The sequence below is a fragment of the Canis aureus genome, chromosome 21 (assembly GCF_053574225.1).
Source record: "Canis aureus isolate CA01 chromosome 21, VMU_Caureus_v.1.0, whole genome shotgun sequence".
In the NCBI taxonomy this organism is placed as follows: Eukaryota; Metazoa; Chordata; class Mammalia; order Carnivora; family Canidae; genus Canis; species Canis aureus.
In genome coordinates this window covers 48,360,764-48,379,300 of record NC_135631.1, presented here as the reverse complement: position 1 = coordinate 48,379,300, position 18,537 = coordinate 48,360,764, and the positions used below count along the sequence as shown (strand labels likewise).

The window sequence follows — 18,537 nt, the reverse complement described above, 5'->3', positions numbered from 1 at the left end:
CATATCTGGCCATCGTGGGATTCCTTGTAGAGCTCTACGAGACCAACAAACTGGAAGATGCAGACGATTGTCATTGGGCAGGTGTAAAAAAGGTCTCCTGCCCTGATTGTCCTGATAACAAAAAGAGATGTATTTGGGATCCCTGGGTGGCGCAGCGGTTTAGCGCCTGCCTTTGGCCCAGGGCGCGATCCTGGAGACCCAGGATCGAATCCCACATCAGGCTCCCGGTGCATGGAGCCTGCTTCTCCCTCTGCCTGTGTCTCTGCCTCTCTCTCTCTCTCTCTCTCTCTCTGTGACTATCATAAATAAATAAAAATTAAAAAAAAAAAGTTAAAAAAAAAAAAAACAGATGTGTTTGATGACGTGGATGTACTCACCCAGTCACTCCTTGAGGTTTTCTAGATTTTAGGCTTTAAAACTTTATCTTTATCTTATTCTTATTTTTTGTCAGAGATTTATCTATTTATTTTAGAGAGAGAAAGAGAGAGCACATGCGAGTGGGGGAGGGGCAGAGGGGGAAGGAGAAAGGGAATCTCAAGCAGACTCCCCGCTGAGCAGGGGGCCCAATACAGGGCCTGATCCCAGGACCCCGAGATCATGACCTGAGCCGAAATCACGAGTTGGACGCTCTACCGACTGAGCCACCCAGGCATCCCTAAAAAAAATCAATTTTAAAAAATTAAAAATTAAAAAAATTTTAAAAATATAAATTTTTTTTTTTTAAAAACCCTAGACTTAGTTTTTACATTTTTTCCATGGGTTTATTTTGCCTCATATGTTTTCTTTACAATAACAATTATATTTCACTACAACCTTTAATCGAGGAAAACTGAAAAGCATTTCCTAATCAGAAAGAGTTATTTTTAGTACATAACTGTAGAAGATAATGGCATCTTTTGATGCTTTTTACATCACTTAGTTTTGGATCCCTCAAGGCTTATAGCGATGCCTTTGGGTCACTTATCTAGACATAGAGACAAATGAGCCTGTGAGTATCACGGTTCAGAACATCCAAGAGTTCTTATTTATTCACACTCTTCCAGTTCCATTTGCCAGGTGCCAGGAAGTGAATGCGAAACATCGTACGAGGTGTATATCAATGGAGGCCACTGCCCTTTGACTATGACAACCACATGGCTTTGAGTAGGGCATATGCCAGGGCTTGGTTGGTTGGTTCGTTTCTCTGGTTGGTTGGTTGGTGCTTTCTCATCTACAGTCTGTTTGGGTTCTTCTGTGACACAGGTGTACCCTGGTCAGGTCTCTAGTGATGGTGAGTAAGGCAGCCTTCGGGTCTGGAGTGGAGAGAGGGCGGTTGGTTCACACAGGGCGAAATCTACAGCCTCCGTCCTCTTGTGGCCACGAACGAACCCAGCTGGGTTACGCGGGGTCCCAGCTTGCGCTGCTTTCCATGGAGTTCATTACCGCACTCAAAAGTACAAGAAACGTGTTCCATCTTCTGCAGGGGTTGTGTTGTTTGGCTTTGTAGAGTCCAGAGCTTACGTTTCAGATTCATCATAACCACATTTCAATTAGGGATTGTGGGGAAAAAGTTCAGTGTTATTATGCAAATTAGTTATTTGAAAATCTGCAAATAAAGAATTAAAATAGGGGAGAGTCCTTGGAAGGTCAGCCGTATTGCCTTCTACATTTGATGAGAATATGTTCAGTCAGGCAGTGGCGGTTTTTATCTAAATAAAGGATGAAGCTACCCTTTTACTTTGTAAAAACTAATTAAAGGAATTTTAATTTGCCTGAGTATATGGTAAATTGATTGTCATTAAGTAGGAATTTAGATGTCCTATCATTCATCACATAAAAAGAAACCTCCTTATTCTTTGTCAGAATTCTTTATTAGAACAGAGAAACAAAACAATTAACAGAAAGCCAGATCGGCGATATCTGTGTTGGAACAATAAGAATGCTCGGGCTTCCGTTTCCGAAGGAACCCATAAGATCAGTGTGGACGTGGGCCACTTCTCTCTTGGCTGTTTCTAAAATGTGTACCTTGGGTTTTAGCTGTTCCCCTCCCCGGAGGATCCTGAATCACCGTTCCAAAATGCTGACTTTTCTCCATTTGCTTGCTTATAAGGGGGTTAGGAAGCATATATTAAAGGGTTGGAAAGTGCTTAAAATACTATCTTCCTTCAAAAAAAAAAAATTGAAATAGCATTTAGTTAAGTATAACATAAGAGCACCCAGCATTTCAATCATAGGAGACCTTTCCAACAGAGAAGCAGAACAATTCCAAATTACTACACTGGAGGTGCACCTGCAGTGTCAGAGCCCAGCTGGTATCTAGCTGGTCACTTGGATCCATTGTTAATGGATCTTCAGGACTCTTCAGGTGGCGGAAACCACAATAAACTGGTTTTTGATGAGCATTTGACATTTAAGTATGCTGACAAGGGGCATATCTTGGTTTCCACCACTTACAGTACAGAGTATTTATATGTCGCATGTTAGAATAAGCAAGTCTGTTTTTTGGCTCTAATTCTGTCTTTTGGGATTGATGACCTTAAAAGACAAGAGAGCAAGTAATCCTAGGAGGAACATTCTAGAACCGAGGGTTCCCCCAAAACTACATTATTTGTATTGGTGGAGACTTAATTATTAAGAGCCCACCCAGGAGGGAAAAACAAAGGGACTGAACCAACCAGGCAGGCATGGGCAACAACAGGAAGGCTTCCTTGGAAGGATGAAGGAAGGCCTCTGGGCTCTGTCTGTGGGAGATGGAAGGGGCCCCTAAGACCTTTCTTGCTTCACAGCATCAATGGCCACCTTATCTAGTTAGTGATTTAAAGAATTAGAGGTGTTCCAGGAATCCTCTCTGTCTAGAATGCCCTATTACTCTTAACTCTGCCCGTGATCACTGAGACCCATTGAGAAGGGTTATTGCTGAGGATTATATGAAAGTAGACACTAAATCTGGAGTCCCTGGAGTTGTTTGTAAGTGGAATGTATTTCTTCACTGAAAAACTATGATGAAATTAGCTTCTCATAAGGGAGTAAATGTGAAACATTTATGTGTAAGGCAGATGCCATAATAAAAGTAAGATGCTGATTTAAACAGGAAAAGATGTGTTCATAGCTGGGAAAGCCATGCTGGTAGGAGCACGACCTAAATCAGGCTGATAACGAAATGATTCTAAACGAAGAAACTCAGTTTTGAATGTGTCTGAAAGAAAAATTTGAGGAGCCACCATATTCATCTTTCAAATTGGTTTTCCAGCTTTACACGTGGATGGTACTAACTTGACTTCCTAAGCTCCAGTTTGTGATTTATTTTTTAACTATAAAGTATATCTGTGTATTCTCTGAGATCGTCTGTAGACTCATATCCATCTATATCGTTTCATTACATGGTCTCGAAGCACGTTGGATTGTTATCTTGTGTCAAGGTCCATGATGAAAGAAATATTCCCATGGAAGTTTCCAGAGACCAAGCGCCTAGGCTTCTTTCTATAAAGAAGGCTTACCTTCTGCTTCTGTGCTCTGGGTACTGCAAAAGTGTAGTGCCCCCGTGTGAAAGTGTACCCATACTCTAAAATAGAAACCCTCCATTATTATTCAAAATTAATCGTGTTTGATTTGCTTCTTACGGAGTGGGATTGTGCTCTCATTCTTTCGTTCAACTTGAGTTTGATGACTCTGTAATGTAAATTTGACCTTAGTGGAGTGTGGGCCTCTGGGCCACATTCATAGCCAATCCCTAAAATTCAGATCTCTAGTGTCTACCATATTGAAGGCAAGTAGGCATATTTAATTGTTAACTCTTTAGCTAAAAAAGCATTGTATTAAGTTGGCACACATTTACGCGTGAGTTACTAACCTCCAGATGAGAACTTCATTGGAAGAGTCTTAATAAAGACTGGATTTCTAATAATAAATGCTTTCTTCTCTGTTGGTTCTGACTGGAGAAGCAAGGTCCAGAGGATTAAAATAGATTCATCAAAGCCCATATTTTTTTTTTTATTTATTTATGATAGTCACACACACACACAGAGAGAGAGAGAGAGGCAGAGACATAGGCAGAGGGAGAAGCAGGCTCCATGCAGCGGGAGCCCGATGTGGGATTCGATCCCGGGTCTCCAGGATCGCGCGCTGGGCCAAAGGCAGGCGCTAAACCGCTGCGCCACCCAGGGATCCCGAAAGCCCATATTTTAATGCTTGTGCATTAATGTTCCAACTTGGAACATCTCCAAACCATGCTGAGATTTGAGATGTTTATTGGGGCTTATGCCTTTAGAGTATGGGGAACGGAGTGGGGGTTCCCCACTCTCAGCGCTACTGGAGGGAGAGAATTCTCCATTGTGGAGGGCTGGCCTGGGCGTCGCTGGGTGTTCAGCAGCACGCCTGGCCTCTGCACACTAGATGCGAGTAGCACCCCGAGAATTGTGATAACCAGAATGTTTCCAGATGTTGTCACATGTCCCCTGGAGGCATAATTGCCCCCAATTGAGAACCATTAATTTCGGGTAATGCATTTATCTGTTGTGGTAGTAAAGCTGTAAGTATACATGGATCAGATAACTTCAGAAATCTTAGGGAAATGAGGGCATAAGTAAGCTGAATTTTTAGTCTTTGGATACTTTAATTCCTTCTCTCCTTCGGCTCATTGCCTTAAAATGGTGCATGTTGGGATGGGGAGGGGTGTGTTGTGTAGAACTGTGGGGACCACTGTCTTTGTCGCTTGTGGTGAATTAATGATGGGAATATCTAAGCAGCCGTCAGATTCATAAATCACTAGAAATGAGCGGGATAACACATAAAAGTCTTTCCCTTTTGTTTAGCAATTTATCATTTTGCCTGCACATTAATAAACAGAGCTCCCCCGAGGTAAGCCCTGGAAGATAAATATTTCTCCCTAATTTCCTCAATTGTAGCCAGTAGATCACCAGTGGGTGGAGAGGTACTTGTCACCGCAAGTTGCCGGCTTCCTCTCCTTCACTTCTTCCACCGGGGCAAGTCGCGATACAGAGCAGGTGCCGAGCACAACCGCAGGTAATCGGGTTCTGTTTTGTTTATGTAACAGGCACCAGATTCCCCAGCCCCAGGCTGTCGGCCCGGCCGAGCCGAAAACGTACACTGTCCATATCACCGCTGTCCGATCACAGCTTTGACCTTCAGACCATGATAAGGACATCTCCCAACTCCTTGGTCACGATTCTCAATAATTCCCGCAGCAGCTCTTCAGCGAGCGGCTCCTACGGCCACTTGTCTGCGAGTGCAATCAGGTACGTATTTTCCAGAATCCATTATGTGTTTCTTGAACAGAGGGTCAGTGCTGACAGCCCGTGAGGATGAGCGCGACAGCGCGACACCGGGCCTGCCCCGGGTGCCGCGCAGATACCGCTGCAGTGAATTCCAGAGCCAGTTAGTGGGCCCAGAAGAACTTGTGGCGGACCGTACAGTCAGTAGCCCGCATGCCCAGACGTAGTTCCTCCGTAGAGGCAGTGGGCAGGGCAGATCTTTCACCCAGGCCCCAGGTCCAGCCCCGGTTGCAGAGCACCTGGCATGACAGGAGCAGAAATCGGAAGACCAGGCGTGGCGTGATTCTCCGCTGTTCACTGCGGGGAGGGGGGGGGGTGCACATTTCAGGAAGGAAGAAAAGGCGTCAGCAGGATTTTTAATCTAAGGGAAAATACATGGGATGACATCAGAAGGCATATCTGTCAGAGGCGATGGGGCAAATGAAGATTTCCTTGTGTTCCTATTACGTATTTTTAGCTTAATTTGAAAGCTCTCTGTTTTGTCACCCTACAGCGAGAACATTCTGACACTCCCTTTGGTGAGGTGCCTCGTGTCTGCACTCGCATGCGAGGGCACAAACACAGGCTGCTGTAAACGTGCTTCCTGTAAAATATTTCTCACTGCTAATGATCAAACGTGAGCTGATGTCAATAAGTAGGGAATAAAAGTAAGCCAAGTGATGAGTTTTAGGTGTGTTTACACTGCTTTTTTTTTTTTTTGTAAGATTTTATTTATTCATGAGAGACACACACAGAGAGAGAGAGAGAGAGAGAGAGAGAGGCAGAGGGAGAAGCAGGCTCCATGCAGGGAGCCCGATGTGGGACTCGATCCTGGGTCTCCAGGATCACACCCTGAGCTGAAGGCAGACGCTAAACTGCTGAGCCACCCAGGGGTCCCTACACTGCTTTTATCAGCTAATCACTCACTGTTTTGAACTGTGCTAGTTACCAAATGCTTGTTTCAGGCATAGAATTAGATCAGGTTCGAGTTCATTCATTACGCAACCCTGGTTATCAACTTTAGTTGACCCTTCCCCCCAGTGTTTCTCCCCTAATTTAAGAATTCAGTCACTAGCAGTCTTTCTGTTGTTATTGTTGTAAGATTTTATTTATTTATTTTTGAGAGACACAGAGACACAGGCAGAGGGAGAAGCAGGCTCCCCGCAGGGATCCCGATGCAGGACTCGATCCCAGGACCCCGGGATCACGACCTGAGCCAAAGGCAGATAGATGCTCAACCGCTGAGCCCCACTAGCAAGCAGTCTTTTTGAACTAGAGTTTTGCAAACCATGGGTAGTTATTCGCTTTAAAAGGACGTGTCAAAGGCTCTTTTTGCTAGCCTTGCTCTGAATAAGCGAGGATTTTGTTATTGGTGTGTGTCTGCACATGGGCAGTAGCTTCAGTTCTTAGGTGATGGGTGTTCCATGACGGGTATACGTATTAGAGAAACCCCAACAGTCTGGGGAAGAAAACGCTAGCAGGAGTAACACAGCGTATTTACTAGAAATGATGGATACCACCAGTTTTTCCATGAGGTTCTCAATTACAGTCCTAAGTCTTTGCTTGTTCAATTATCAGCAATACTCCATGGCACACAAGTTAGTGTTTAACTATTATAAGTCCTATGTTGATACGACGGGATGTCATTTTCTTGTGCTTTTCTTTGTTCAGTTAATGTGGTCGTTAAAGTGTGGAAACACAGCAAAGCCAGTAACCGTGCTTACGTGACAGCAGTCCATAGAGGGAGGTCCTGCGGTGTCTTCGGGATTAGCCACTGTCCTCACAAATGCTTTGGAGTTGGGCACAGATCAGATTCCAGCTTTGCCACCAGCTCGGTAAACTTTTCTTGCCCGTCGGCTCTCTGCAGTTCAGCCTTCACATCTGTAAGCTACAGACAGGGCACCCCTGTGGAGGGCATGGCGTGTTTTATTAAAGCTGACGTAGGTGTGCAGTGCCAGGATGAAGACCCCTACCCATGGGCGAAATCTCAGGAGGACTGATCCCGGATGGTGCCCCTCCGGGAGATGAGCTAGCACGGCTTGGCCCTGGGACCCTCACGATCATCCCAGACTGGCTCTGAGGAAGTGTGCCCACCTCTGAACCGCAGCCTGGCTGTTCCCGCACTCCTGGCACATATTCCCAGGATCATAGGCTGCCAATGACCGTATCTCAATTTGCTAAAATTATGTAACTATTATGTGGCTTGACTAGCAGTCATAGCATGACAGTGGTAGAAATATGGCACACCAGGATACGCACAAAAATGAGATTCGCACAGAATCACTTGTGAGCATTTGTTTCTCTTGCTTCTCCTTAATTTTTCTTCGCTCTGGCTCTCTGCCCAGCTAGCTTGACTTTTCCCAGCATCTCAGAGCCTCAGATTAGAATATGGTGCAGACGGTCACAATGTTGTCTTGCTTTATCCTTACCTCCCTCCCCCCATCTTCTCTGCCTTCTGGATCTGTTCACCTCGGCCCGGGGGACCTAGTGCTGGATCCTGACGGGGATTGATCATCTTCCCCTGCTTCCAAGGAGCTCCAACAGACCCTGTCGTTCTCATTAGAGCTGGAAAAAGAGGTTTGCCTTAAAGACCAGTCAGGTCCCAGGAGGGCCTGCTGTTGCCAGGGGGGCCCGGTCACCTCTTCTTCCTCACCTTCGGATGCTTCCCATTCTTTCTTCTGTCTGGCAGCCTGACCTCTCCTTCTTCAATGTACAGCCAGTGTGGGTTAGGACCAGAGGTCGCTTTTAATGCACAAAAAGCCTGCATGCAGACCACCCAGGATGATTCAGCCTGCCATATAATACAATAACTAGAGCAATCATCCTCGGCACCACTTGCCCGTCCTATAGCTGGGTTGATGTTAGTGTTTTGCTTGCCCTGTTCCAAGTTTGAGCTTGTGACCTAAAAACTGACTTGAGGAATAGTCTGTAAAAGTGGTAGGACCAGTGGGTGGCAGGGGAAGGGGGGGCAATGTGAGCAAAGCTGAAAAGGGTAGCTGACCTTCTGGAGCAATAAAGATAGTGGAGCGAGTGTGGCCTGAGGGTGTGTGTAACCACTGCTGTGTACCAGAAGAGTGCTTGGTATGAGGCACGCTCACTGTTTCTGTGTCACAGATTTGGGAAAGTGTACTGTTCCTCATGTTTTACGCTTCAACACGATGGGTCTTTGCTAGAAGTCGGAGAAGGTCGAGTGCCAATATCCCAATCCCCTGCTTCGTAACTGACCCCAAACACACTGGACCTTTTGCACTGTTTTCTGACACCTGACCTGCTTCTGGAACTGGCAGTGCAGAACAATGGCTGTTGGCTAAGTTAGAAGGACGGCATTCGATGTGAAGTCACGCGTTCAGTTTGCCAAAAAATGCCATCGCTCTCCTCCATGTAGCATGGGGTTCAGGTGTTACTCCCCAAGGGGCTGATGATAGCATTTGCCGCTTTTTGAAATTCCTGTATTTCCTGGCTCATCTAGGGGTTTGCTCTTTGTTTTCCCTCTGCTGGAGAGCACGAACCAGAGGGCTGCATGCTGCCACCCGTAACACCTGTGCCTTCTCACCCTGACATCACTTGATGAATGTTTTTCTTCGGTGAATAAATGAAGGAGCTCATTTTTTTTCAGCGGGGGAGGGGCAGAGGGGGAGAGAGAGAGAAAGAGAGAGAGAGAGAGGGAGAGAATCTCAAACAGGCTCCACACTTAGTGCAGAGCCCGACTCGGGGCTCAGTCTGACGACCCCGAGATCACGACCTGAGCCGAAATCAAGAGCCGAAATCAAGAGATCACGACCTGAGTCTTAACAGACTGAGCCACCCAGGCAAACCCTGAAGGAGCACTTTAATGAGTAATTGGAATTCTCATCAGCACCTTTATCAAAGGAACTTTCTATCGATGGCAGGTGAATAATCCTGATTTTCAGAATGTTAACAGTCTTTATGAATAATATATGTCCATAGGTTGAGAGCTATAGAGAGATAGAAGGATGGATACAAAATAAAAGGTTAAAAAAACGAATGTCTGTCCTTGTGTATGGTTCTCGTATTTATGTATTTAGTGAATAATTCAGACTGCTATAAAAATACCGCAGAAGGCAAATATTTATTCATGGAAGCCCCTTGGCGTACTCGATTTTGTCTTACTTTTCAACCCTATTGTCCAAATGTACGTCACAAATCTTATCTTTTAAATATCATAACAAAAATGACCATTCCAAAAAAACAAACAAACAAACAAATAAACAAAACCCCTGTGCACTCCAAAGGGTCATTGTGAACTATTCGGCTGTCTCAAGAAATTTTAACTTGTCCGTCCCCCTGAAGACTCCAATCTAAGCCCAGATGAGTCACATTTATCAAATACAACCTGTAGCCTCCAGCCTCTGTGGCTAAAGGCGGATGTTGTAAATACCCAGTTAATGGCAGGAGAGTAGAAGTGCCTTTGCCTCTGCGAATACCTTCCCCTGGAAATTGCACCGCAGTCAGAAGAGGGGGGTTTCGGATGACGCTCCTCTTCCTGTGGTCTCCAGGCAAAAATAACCTGCAAGAAGAAATGAGTAGGCCACTCATTCCTGTCCCACCAGTTACAGCGTTCTCGCTTTGAATTTAATGGCCAGAGTGAAGGTGGGCTTGTGTCCTAGTGGTTGTAGGCCTGGCGTGGCCAGGACAGAGATCTCGATGAAAGCGGGGGTCAGGTGTCACGCACCGCAGCGCCCCAGTGAGAACAGTGTGTCCGCCCACGGCCCCGGAGCCGTGGCTGGGGTGTGGACGGTGGCCTGTGTCCTAGCGCGGCCCACGCTCTCGGTCCCAGGCTCCTGGAGGAAGCCACCGTTGTTGCCACTTCCTGAGGCAGGACAGGCACCAGCTGGGCCTCCAGCAGCGGCTCGGCTCTGGGCCGGTTTGCTCGTCACAGGTTGGGTGGGAGACCGTGAAGAAGACAGCGGGGGTGAGCACGGTGCCGATGACCAGGGTCCTGCAACTCTGATTGCGTCTTCTGAAAGTGGTGACAAACTCCTTCTCCCCCAGCAGCAGTGAAAGTGATTAATACCGAGAAAGGTAGTTTTTATTTACTCCCATCTGTGGTCACTGGTTTTAGACAGCACTTCATTTATCAGTTAGTCGTTCAGTCCCCCAAATATTCAGCTGCATCTTCAACTGTACTAGTCGCCGGGCCGGGCCTGGGGCTGCCAGGCGTGCGCGGCACGAGCCCTGCCCTCGGCGAGCTCCAAGCAGGTACGAGCAGGGGCCAGATGGGGCCGTGGGCTGGGAAGGGATGGGGCGTCGAGGGAACGTCAGCAGCGCAGGGCTCGATGGCAGTAACGGGGGAGGCGCGCCCCCGAGGGGGCAGGCAGGGGCCGGCTTGCGCACAGCCATCGGCCGCCCGTCCACCCGTCCACCCGTCGGGGCCGGGCAGGGAGCCTCGGAAGCCTCCCCGGAGGCTGGGAGGCTGCGTTGTGTCTGGGTGGAGGGAGCTGATGCCCGGGAGCCTGGTGGGCTGCACCAGAGGCACTCGGCGACTGCCGTGCTGCACAGAGCTTGGCGGGGCCAGCTCGGAACCTTCTCGTTCTGTACCCCAGGCCTTCCTCCTCTCTCTTAGGCCTCCCCAGTGGGAGGCCCGGCTAAAAGGATTGGTCGGAAGTGCTCGTCCTTACAGGCAAATCATAATTCCTGATGGTGTTTTTGAAAAGCTGATTATGCTTTTTCTGGCCACATCTGCATGGCCGAGCCAGTTCCATGATTTGGGTGCTCCCAGCCAAACCTCATCGGAGAGGGTGTCACCGCTGTTCATGTTGACAGAGGTCTTGTCTGGTTGTTGGTTTCATGGCAAGTGGCTTTTCAAGCCTTTTAGAACACTTTTGTCCCGTAAAGCCGGACGGATTTTGGTGCAGAGCAGTATCCACAGAGTGTGCGCACCTCCGTGTAAAGGTTGGGGCCATCCCTGCTTGTTTTTGTGAGCGCATGGGTCTAATGCGTGTGCTCATTACTTCTGAAGCTGCTGCGTTTTCCAATAAACGTGCCCTGGGAGCTTTTATGGATAGAAGTGGAAGCTTTTATTTTTCTCATTTCAAATAGAAGCACGTGCAGGCATGTGTGTCCCTGGGCCTGTACCTATATGAGCAATAATGCATGTTGGCCCATTCTCAGCAGCACTGGGGAGGCCCCGTTCCTACTTTGAACGGCAGCTGTTGCGCAGTAAATTCCACAGCTGTAGCCAGCAAGTGGACGGCCTCGTTAGTGCAACAGCCACGGAGTAGCCACAAAGTCGGTTTTGATTAGAACGCCTCCTCCTCCCCCACTTGCTTCTCTCCTCTTGAACCCGGCCTCCTCCTACCAGGCACTGACTACTGCCTGCCTTTGCCTTGGGGTTTCATGAGCCCCAGAGCCAGGAGACACCGGGTGCTGGAAAGCAGGTAGCCTCGTTGGCTTCTTCACACAGAAATTGCGGCCTGGGGGTTCTCAGTCCCTGTGCCCCAGCCTAGAACAATAAATACGTCGTCCAGGTGTCACATGCGTGTCTTCAAAGGCTGTTTCAGAAATTCACATCCCAGCAAAATACAGCAACCAGGGCCATTAACGAAACACGTGTTTGTAGGTAGTTTGCACTGATTTCAGATTTAAAACAAGATCTTTCCTAAGAACGCAGGGGTGCCACATGTCCTTTACTCTTCACGCTGGTAGGAGATGGTGAGGGTCCTAGAAATGGGCCTGGAAACCCATGGGCCTGTCTGCAGAAGATGTAGGTCAGAAGTGCAGAGCACCACTCGTGCACACTCGTCCTCGAGGCCCTGTGTTCCCACAGAGGAGCCGTGGCACTGCGTGCTGTGGAAGTGGCCCTCCTCCTTCGGTGACACAGGTAGGGACAGCTGCCATCTGGATGGACGTCATTAAATAATCAGGCGGAAACTTTTACCTCTCAGCGTGCGGTGGCTGGGTGATCCAGCCTCTTGCCATCTTTCTTGGAGTTCCTTGATTTATTTGCCTTATTTTTACTGAATAACAGATCTCTTCCATGCTGCCATCAGCTCTGTTTATCCTGCCAATGTGAAAGACCGCGGCAGGCCAAATTACGCCACTCCACGTACACTGTTCCCATATTGCATTACCCGGCACCCCCTACCCTCTTTGCCTGTTGTGTGTAGAATGCCTGAGTTGTTTTTGAAACATGTATGGGCTTATCTTATAGCCATTTTAATTGGATTTCATCCATCCAACCTGAATATTAATGTCCGAAATACCTTTATGTATAGTAGGGTTGAATGAATGTTGAGCGAATGATCTTCGGCAATAGGAACTTTTAGGGTTCCCACTTAGATGTCATTCTAGGAATTAAATATAAACTTGATGCACTGATTAATCGTAAGGTTTCTGTACAAATGTCGGCTCCCGTTACTTCCTTGGCGTGAAAAAACAATGTTGTGAAAGTGGAAAATGATTATGAATTTCAAAGTATGGTGTATTGGTTATAACAGATACCTTTCTAGTTGCAAAAATTATTTCATGCTCTGGGACTATACATGGGATATATTGATGCATCTAATTGATGCATGATTTCATGTGTGCATTTTGTGAGATTTATTTCGCTTAACATTTTCTTTCTATTTACACTCCAAATTCTAGCTAGGTTGGGGGAAGTTGCTAGAGTCCCAGACAGGAGACTTCCAGTTGAATGAGGCGTGACTACACTACTGACTGCAAATTAAGAAACAAGGCCCAATTTGCAAAACTTGACCATACTTTGCAAAAGAGTATTGGAAAACCTTTACCTCTGATTTTTGATAGAGAGTAAATACATCAAAACTTTTTCAAGGATTCGAAAAAAAAAAGAAAAAAAACCTTTTTCAAAGATTCGGATTTGGGGAGTTTTCATTTTAAATCTTTGGAAAACAGGAGAACTGCTTCCCACTTAGACATCAGTTTGTTGATCACTGTTAGCACCGAACATAAAGGGGGAACTGACCGTGAGTAGTTTTATAAAGATGTGCTCATAGTTCTGTCCCTGAGTCACCAAACACAGAGGAATGCTCCATTAAAGTATTTTATTTAAAAAAAAAAAAAATTCTATAACTGTAAATCTCTTCTACTGGCTGGAAATTATATTTAGTGGATGAGGATGCCACGCACGTTATGGTCAAGGACCTAAAATCCACACCTTTCTCCTTTTCTGCTCTGAGGAAAGTAAAAGGCAAATTAATATTGAAATTAATTTATTCTGGTTTAATAACCGTTGTTTTAGAAGAGCGTCTCTCAAAAGTGTTTTGCAAGGATCACTAGTTTCTAGAAGCTCCCCCACATACTCTTGCACACTGTGTCTGGGATGGGATGCCTAGAATGCACATCCCAGGTTGACGGCTCCGTGGGATCTTGGGACGGTTGAACCCATATTCCTCACACTTGTATGACTTGAGCACTTATCTTTCCTCTCCTCCATAAGACTTACTTTTGGATTGTTGTCTCAGGAGGCCCGTGATCTTGTTAGCACATTGCTTGGGAAGATGGGGGCCATCTGACTTTGCCTCCTAGTGTCATCAACTAAACATAAGTAAATAAATTGTAAGTCACATTTTTATAAATATTTATCTTTTAAATTACCCCATCTTTCACGTAGTCATTTGGAAAAGAAGTGAAAGCTACAAAAATAGTCCTTTAAAAATTATATTTAATCTGGTAAATATTGAGTGAAGACTCTGTGTCTCTCATGAATAAATAAAATATTTAAAAAAAATAAAAATTACGTAAAAACTAAAAGGCTTAAAAAGAGGAATCGATTTGCTAAAAAACCCAAGTGATGTTCTGGAAATAAAAATTGTCATAGCAAAAAAAAAAAAAGATATTGAGTGAAGAGAATCGAGAAATCAGATTGTAAAATTAATCTTTCTTCATGTGATCCACAGGAAAGAGTAGGGTGAGCAGAAATATAAAAGGCTTTGAGGTAACAGTACTCAGGTGGACCAAGATTTTAAGGTCCTTTAGAGGATGAAGAAGATATTTATAAAAACTCTCAACAATATCAATACTTTACATTTCTAGAAAATTGTGGAATGAATACATAAACTATTCAGGACTTCTAAAGGTGGGATTTTTTTTTTCTTCTTAATTCCGACCTCTGTAATCATCAAAGACTGTCCTCAGTCCCTAAAGTTCTATAGAAAGACATGAATCTAGGTACTAGCTTTGTTTATATTGTTTTATAGACACATCGCCAAGTGGCGGTTTTAGGAAGAAAACGTATTTTTCTTTGAATTGAGTATTTGGAGTTTGATAGGCCCCCAAAGTGGTCCTCGTCCTGAGGGCATTTGTAGCCATGGTAAGTTAAGGATTTTGAGATGAGGAGATTATTTTGGATTATTCGGGTGGCCCTGATGTAATTAAAGAGGAAGGTGGGAGTGTGATATGGAGCCACAAGCAGAGGATGCAGGCAGCTTCTAGAAACTGCAAGAGGCAGGACTCCTGTAGGCTCCAGAAGCACCCAAGGCTGGTTTCATGAGCCAGTAAGGTAGTGTGTGTGTGTGTGTGTGTGTGTGTGTGTGTGTGTGTGTTGTTTTAAGCTACTCAGTTTGTGATAATTCGTCGCAGCAGTAACTGGGAACTAATAGACTGAAGGAGAGGCCGGCGGCTCACTGGCTCAATCCTGAGCGCCTGCTGTGTGCTGGGCCGTGTTCCAGGCACCCAGGGCCTGCTCCTTGGGACGCCACAGTCTGGAGGGAGGGAGGGTGTGACTGGCTGAGTGCAGGTGTGGCCAGGGAACAGCAGTGTCCTCCAGCAGCAGGTGATCGGAGGGGCTCCTTCCGAGGGGGCCTGGGTCTCAGAAGGCCTCGCTGTCTGAGGAGGTGACAGTTTAGCTAAGACCCGCTGACAGAAGAGATGCAACCGTGCTGAGCTCAACAGGGACCCCGCAGGACCAGCGTGGGGGGCCTCTGCTCGCTGCCACCTCCACGCCCCCCGGTGAGCGGGAGGAGCCTGGCTCCCCCCATCCTTGCTGCTGCAGTGACAGCGCCAGGGGCCACGACGGTCCTCGAGTTCCAGAGAGGCTCTGTGGCCCAGAGGAGCAGCCCGCCGCCCGGGCACCTCGAGGAGCCGGTGGCAGCGCGGGCTGTGCGGGGTGGGACCCGGCCCCCTGCCCCGGACTCCTGGGGGACAGCGTGGCTGGGCTGGCTCCTTCGGAATAAGCGGCGAGGCGAGCCCCATCGTGTCCCCTGGAAGCCGAGAGCCCTGCATTCTGGAGAATGTATTCCTGGCACCTGCTTCTCCCCGCAAGGGGACGCGACGCCCCCCAGATGTGTCGAGAGCCGTGCCTGCCCTTCCCTGAGTCTGCTGAGGTCAGGGGCAGGCTGGAACTTGCTTTCCTTCCCTCTGACATCTTTTGGAAAGTAAAATCAGACCCGACCTGCCCGGCTGTGGACGTCGGTAAATCGCTGAAACAGGCCACTGAGAGCATCGCCTGCCTTATGGGATCTTTCCTCTGAAGGCCTCGACTCTTAATCGGGTCCTGGCGTGCTGAGCCCCCCGATGCGGTGCCCTCCCGCATCCGACGTGCAAGGGGCCGGAGGTGCCCCCTCCACGCCGGCCTGAGCTCAGGAAACTCTGGAAAGGTGTCCGGAGGCTCCCGCAAACTCTGTGTCACATTGCAAATGTATGTGGAGTGGGGTCTTTGGGTCTTTGCTTTTTTAATGAGCAGAATAAGGTACTTGGACTTAGTAATACCCATTCACTAAAAGGAAAGGGGTGGGGGGGGCGTTAAATCATTGTGTTTTTTGATGAATGGCTTGTACACTGAAAAATAAATTGGACAAACTGGCATAGAGCTCAGTGAACATGAAATCAGCTATTAGAAGAAAGCTTGTGAACAAATTCTGGGGCAGATATGCATCTTTTGATTAATGCCCTATCAATCATCCACACAGCTACCTTAGCGGAGTCTCGCTGTAATCATTCACGGTTGCTTTCGGAAACACGGGCAGAAACTATAGCACTGCAGAAACGGAATATTATTACTGATTTCTCCCTAACTTGCCATGAACAATGACTGTTTTCACCCTGTTTCTGCTTGCCTTTATTACAGAACTACAATGCGGAATGAAAGGAGGGTTCCTCCAAGCTGGGTGAAATTCTCCGAGGGTATTCTTAATGATATTCAGTCTTAAATGGGCAAGCTATTGTAATGCAAGGTTCTCTGTAGGAATAATAGTAATGTAATCCCATTGAAGCCGCCTTTCATGGATTGTAGTCAAATAGGCAAAATGTGGAGTCACATTAATGAACGGAGTATATCTTCGGAATTATTACCCAAAGTTGTTGAAGTGGTCTGAATTTTGTTATTGTAATTATTATATTCTCAGCTAATGCGCTTACCAGCAATAGTAATTAACCCACCAGATTGGAAATTTGCATGAATCCTACCTTTGACATGACAGGAAACCCTGATTCTTTCTGGGTATTACACAGCAGGATGGAGCAAATATATATAAATATCCATCTTTTATTTCTTTTTTTTTCCCACTGATTTATGTTTTAAGAAAGACATGTTCATGAATGCAATTATAGTTTTTCACGCATTTCCCCGAGAACCCTTCATTCTCTTAAGAGGATTTGATTCCTAAACTGTGCCAGCACAAAGAACGGTTCGGGACTGTCTGCCCGCCGAGAAATGTTCAGGTAATAGTGTGGCTTCCTCGAGGCCCACTGGAGGCTGGATGGTGCTGGGGCGTAATGAAGCGGTGACGGGCATTAGCATGTATAATGGGCTTTCCTGGACATTTACTGCTCTTTAGCTGGGAGAGGGAGCTGTGCCCTCCCACTGGAATATTCCTCTACCGAAGCCCATTGATCACCGATTTCAGCCAAGAGAGGTTAATCCATCAGCTTCTGTAACCAGACGGCACTGATGGAAATTCTTTAGGTGGCATTCTGGATGAACCAAGCTTTCCATCTTTACAAACAAATGAGTGATATGACAAGCATGGTGTTCAAAACACATTTAACCAATTGATTTTCCTTCCTCTTGTAATAAGATCCGGAGACATATGAAAGCACGCAGCGTGAGCCGAGATTAAAGGAATTGGTCCATGCACAGCAACATACGGCAGTGAGAGCCAATAAAAGTACTATAAAGCATGTAGTCACCCATTCTCTTTTTTATATAAAGTTTGTTATTGCAATAAATAGCTGTTATTGAGCTGGTGGCTTTTGTTTCCATTGTGCCGAGTCTTATGTCGGGTCTGTGTGTCTGGGCGCACGCACCCGCGTGTCTTGCCTTAGGAGCCACGTTTCCCCTTGGAAGCGTCTAGGATGTTCCTCAGTAACCGTTTTTACCTTCTAATTTGAACACACAGACCCGATGTCGTTTGGGGATGGTAATAACACCGGTACAGAGGTGCGGCCACGACGTGCCCGCGGCAGTCTCTGCGCTCCGTGTGAGTGACAGTCTTGTACTCTCTGTTCCCCACCTGCAGCCCTGCCCTGAGCTTCACCTACCCTTCTGCACCCGTGTCTCTCCACATGCATCAGCAAATCTTAAGCCGACAACAGAGCCTAGGCTCGGCCTTTGGACACAGCCCTCCGCTCATCCACCCTGCTCCAACTTTTCCAACGCAGAGGCCTATTCCTGGGATCCCTACGGTGCTCAACCCCGTCCAGGTCACCTCTGGCCCTTCTGAGTCCTCACAGGTGAGAGAGACAGCTCGATGAGCCCAACCGTCTGGTAGTCCTAGAAGGGAGCCTGACCACCCCCTGAGCTGTGACCATGTCCAGTACCTATGTGTTCTCATGGCTTTAAGACTGCCGTCGTCCTAACCTTGGGCCGCAGTCTCCAGTGTTGGTGACCATGTGATGTGTGTGGTCCTCGTTAAACAGTGGCTTCTTCCCCCAGAGTCATTTCATCCATGGTGGCAAGGCGGGCTGCTTGATGAGGGCTGGGCTCCCTCTGGTCCGGTGCTTGTGTAACCCATACGTTGCATGGAGGCGTCGCTCTCATCTGGCGACCGTCCACTGGCGTCTAGAATCGTGTGATACTTCACGGGAAGACTCAAACCATGCTGTGCCCTCTGCTCTTGTCTCCTCACTAATACGGCTCAGAGAAGAATCTGAATCCCTTAATTAAAGAACTTTGCAAACTTTCTTTTGGTTTGCTACCCACCTCGCAACTTTGTTCTTCTAAATAACACTATTGGAGCTCATTAAAGCCCAGGCCCCCTGTTCTGTTCTTTTAGCTTTTGGAAAAGCCACGAGGAGTTTATACTCATGAGTTGAAAACAAGGAGCTGCCTCATGGATGCTTTCTCTGCCTTCGAACACATTTTCTGAGC

The 18,537-nt window shown here is 47.0% G+C and overlaps 1 protein-coding gene across 3 annotated transcripts in view; it reads left to right on the top strand.

The window, feature by feature from the left end:
- GLI3 (GLI family zinc finger 3) overlaps positions 1-18,537 on the top strand; it is a 269,638-nt gene that overhangs the window by 187,643 nt on the left and 63,458 nt on the right. For all 3 annotated transcript variants that reach the window (XM_077864117.1, XM_077864116.1, XM_077864118.1), the window contains 2 exons: positions 5,033-5,234; positions 17,687-17,900. In XM_077864117.1, coding sequence (XP_077720243.1) covers positions 5,033-5,234; positions 17,687-17,900 — 416 coding nt within the window. The remainder of the gene's footprint in view (positions 1-5,032; positions 5,235-17,686; positions 17,901-18,537) is intronic.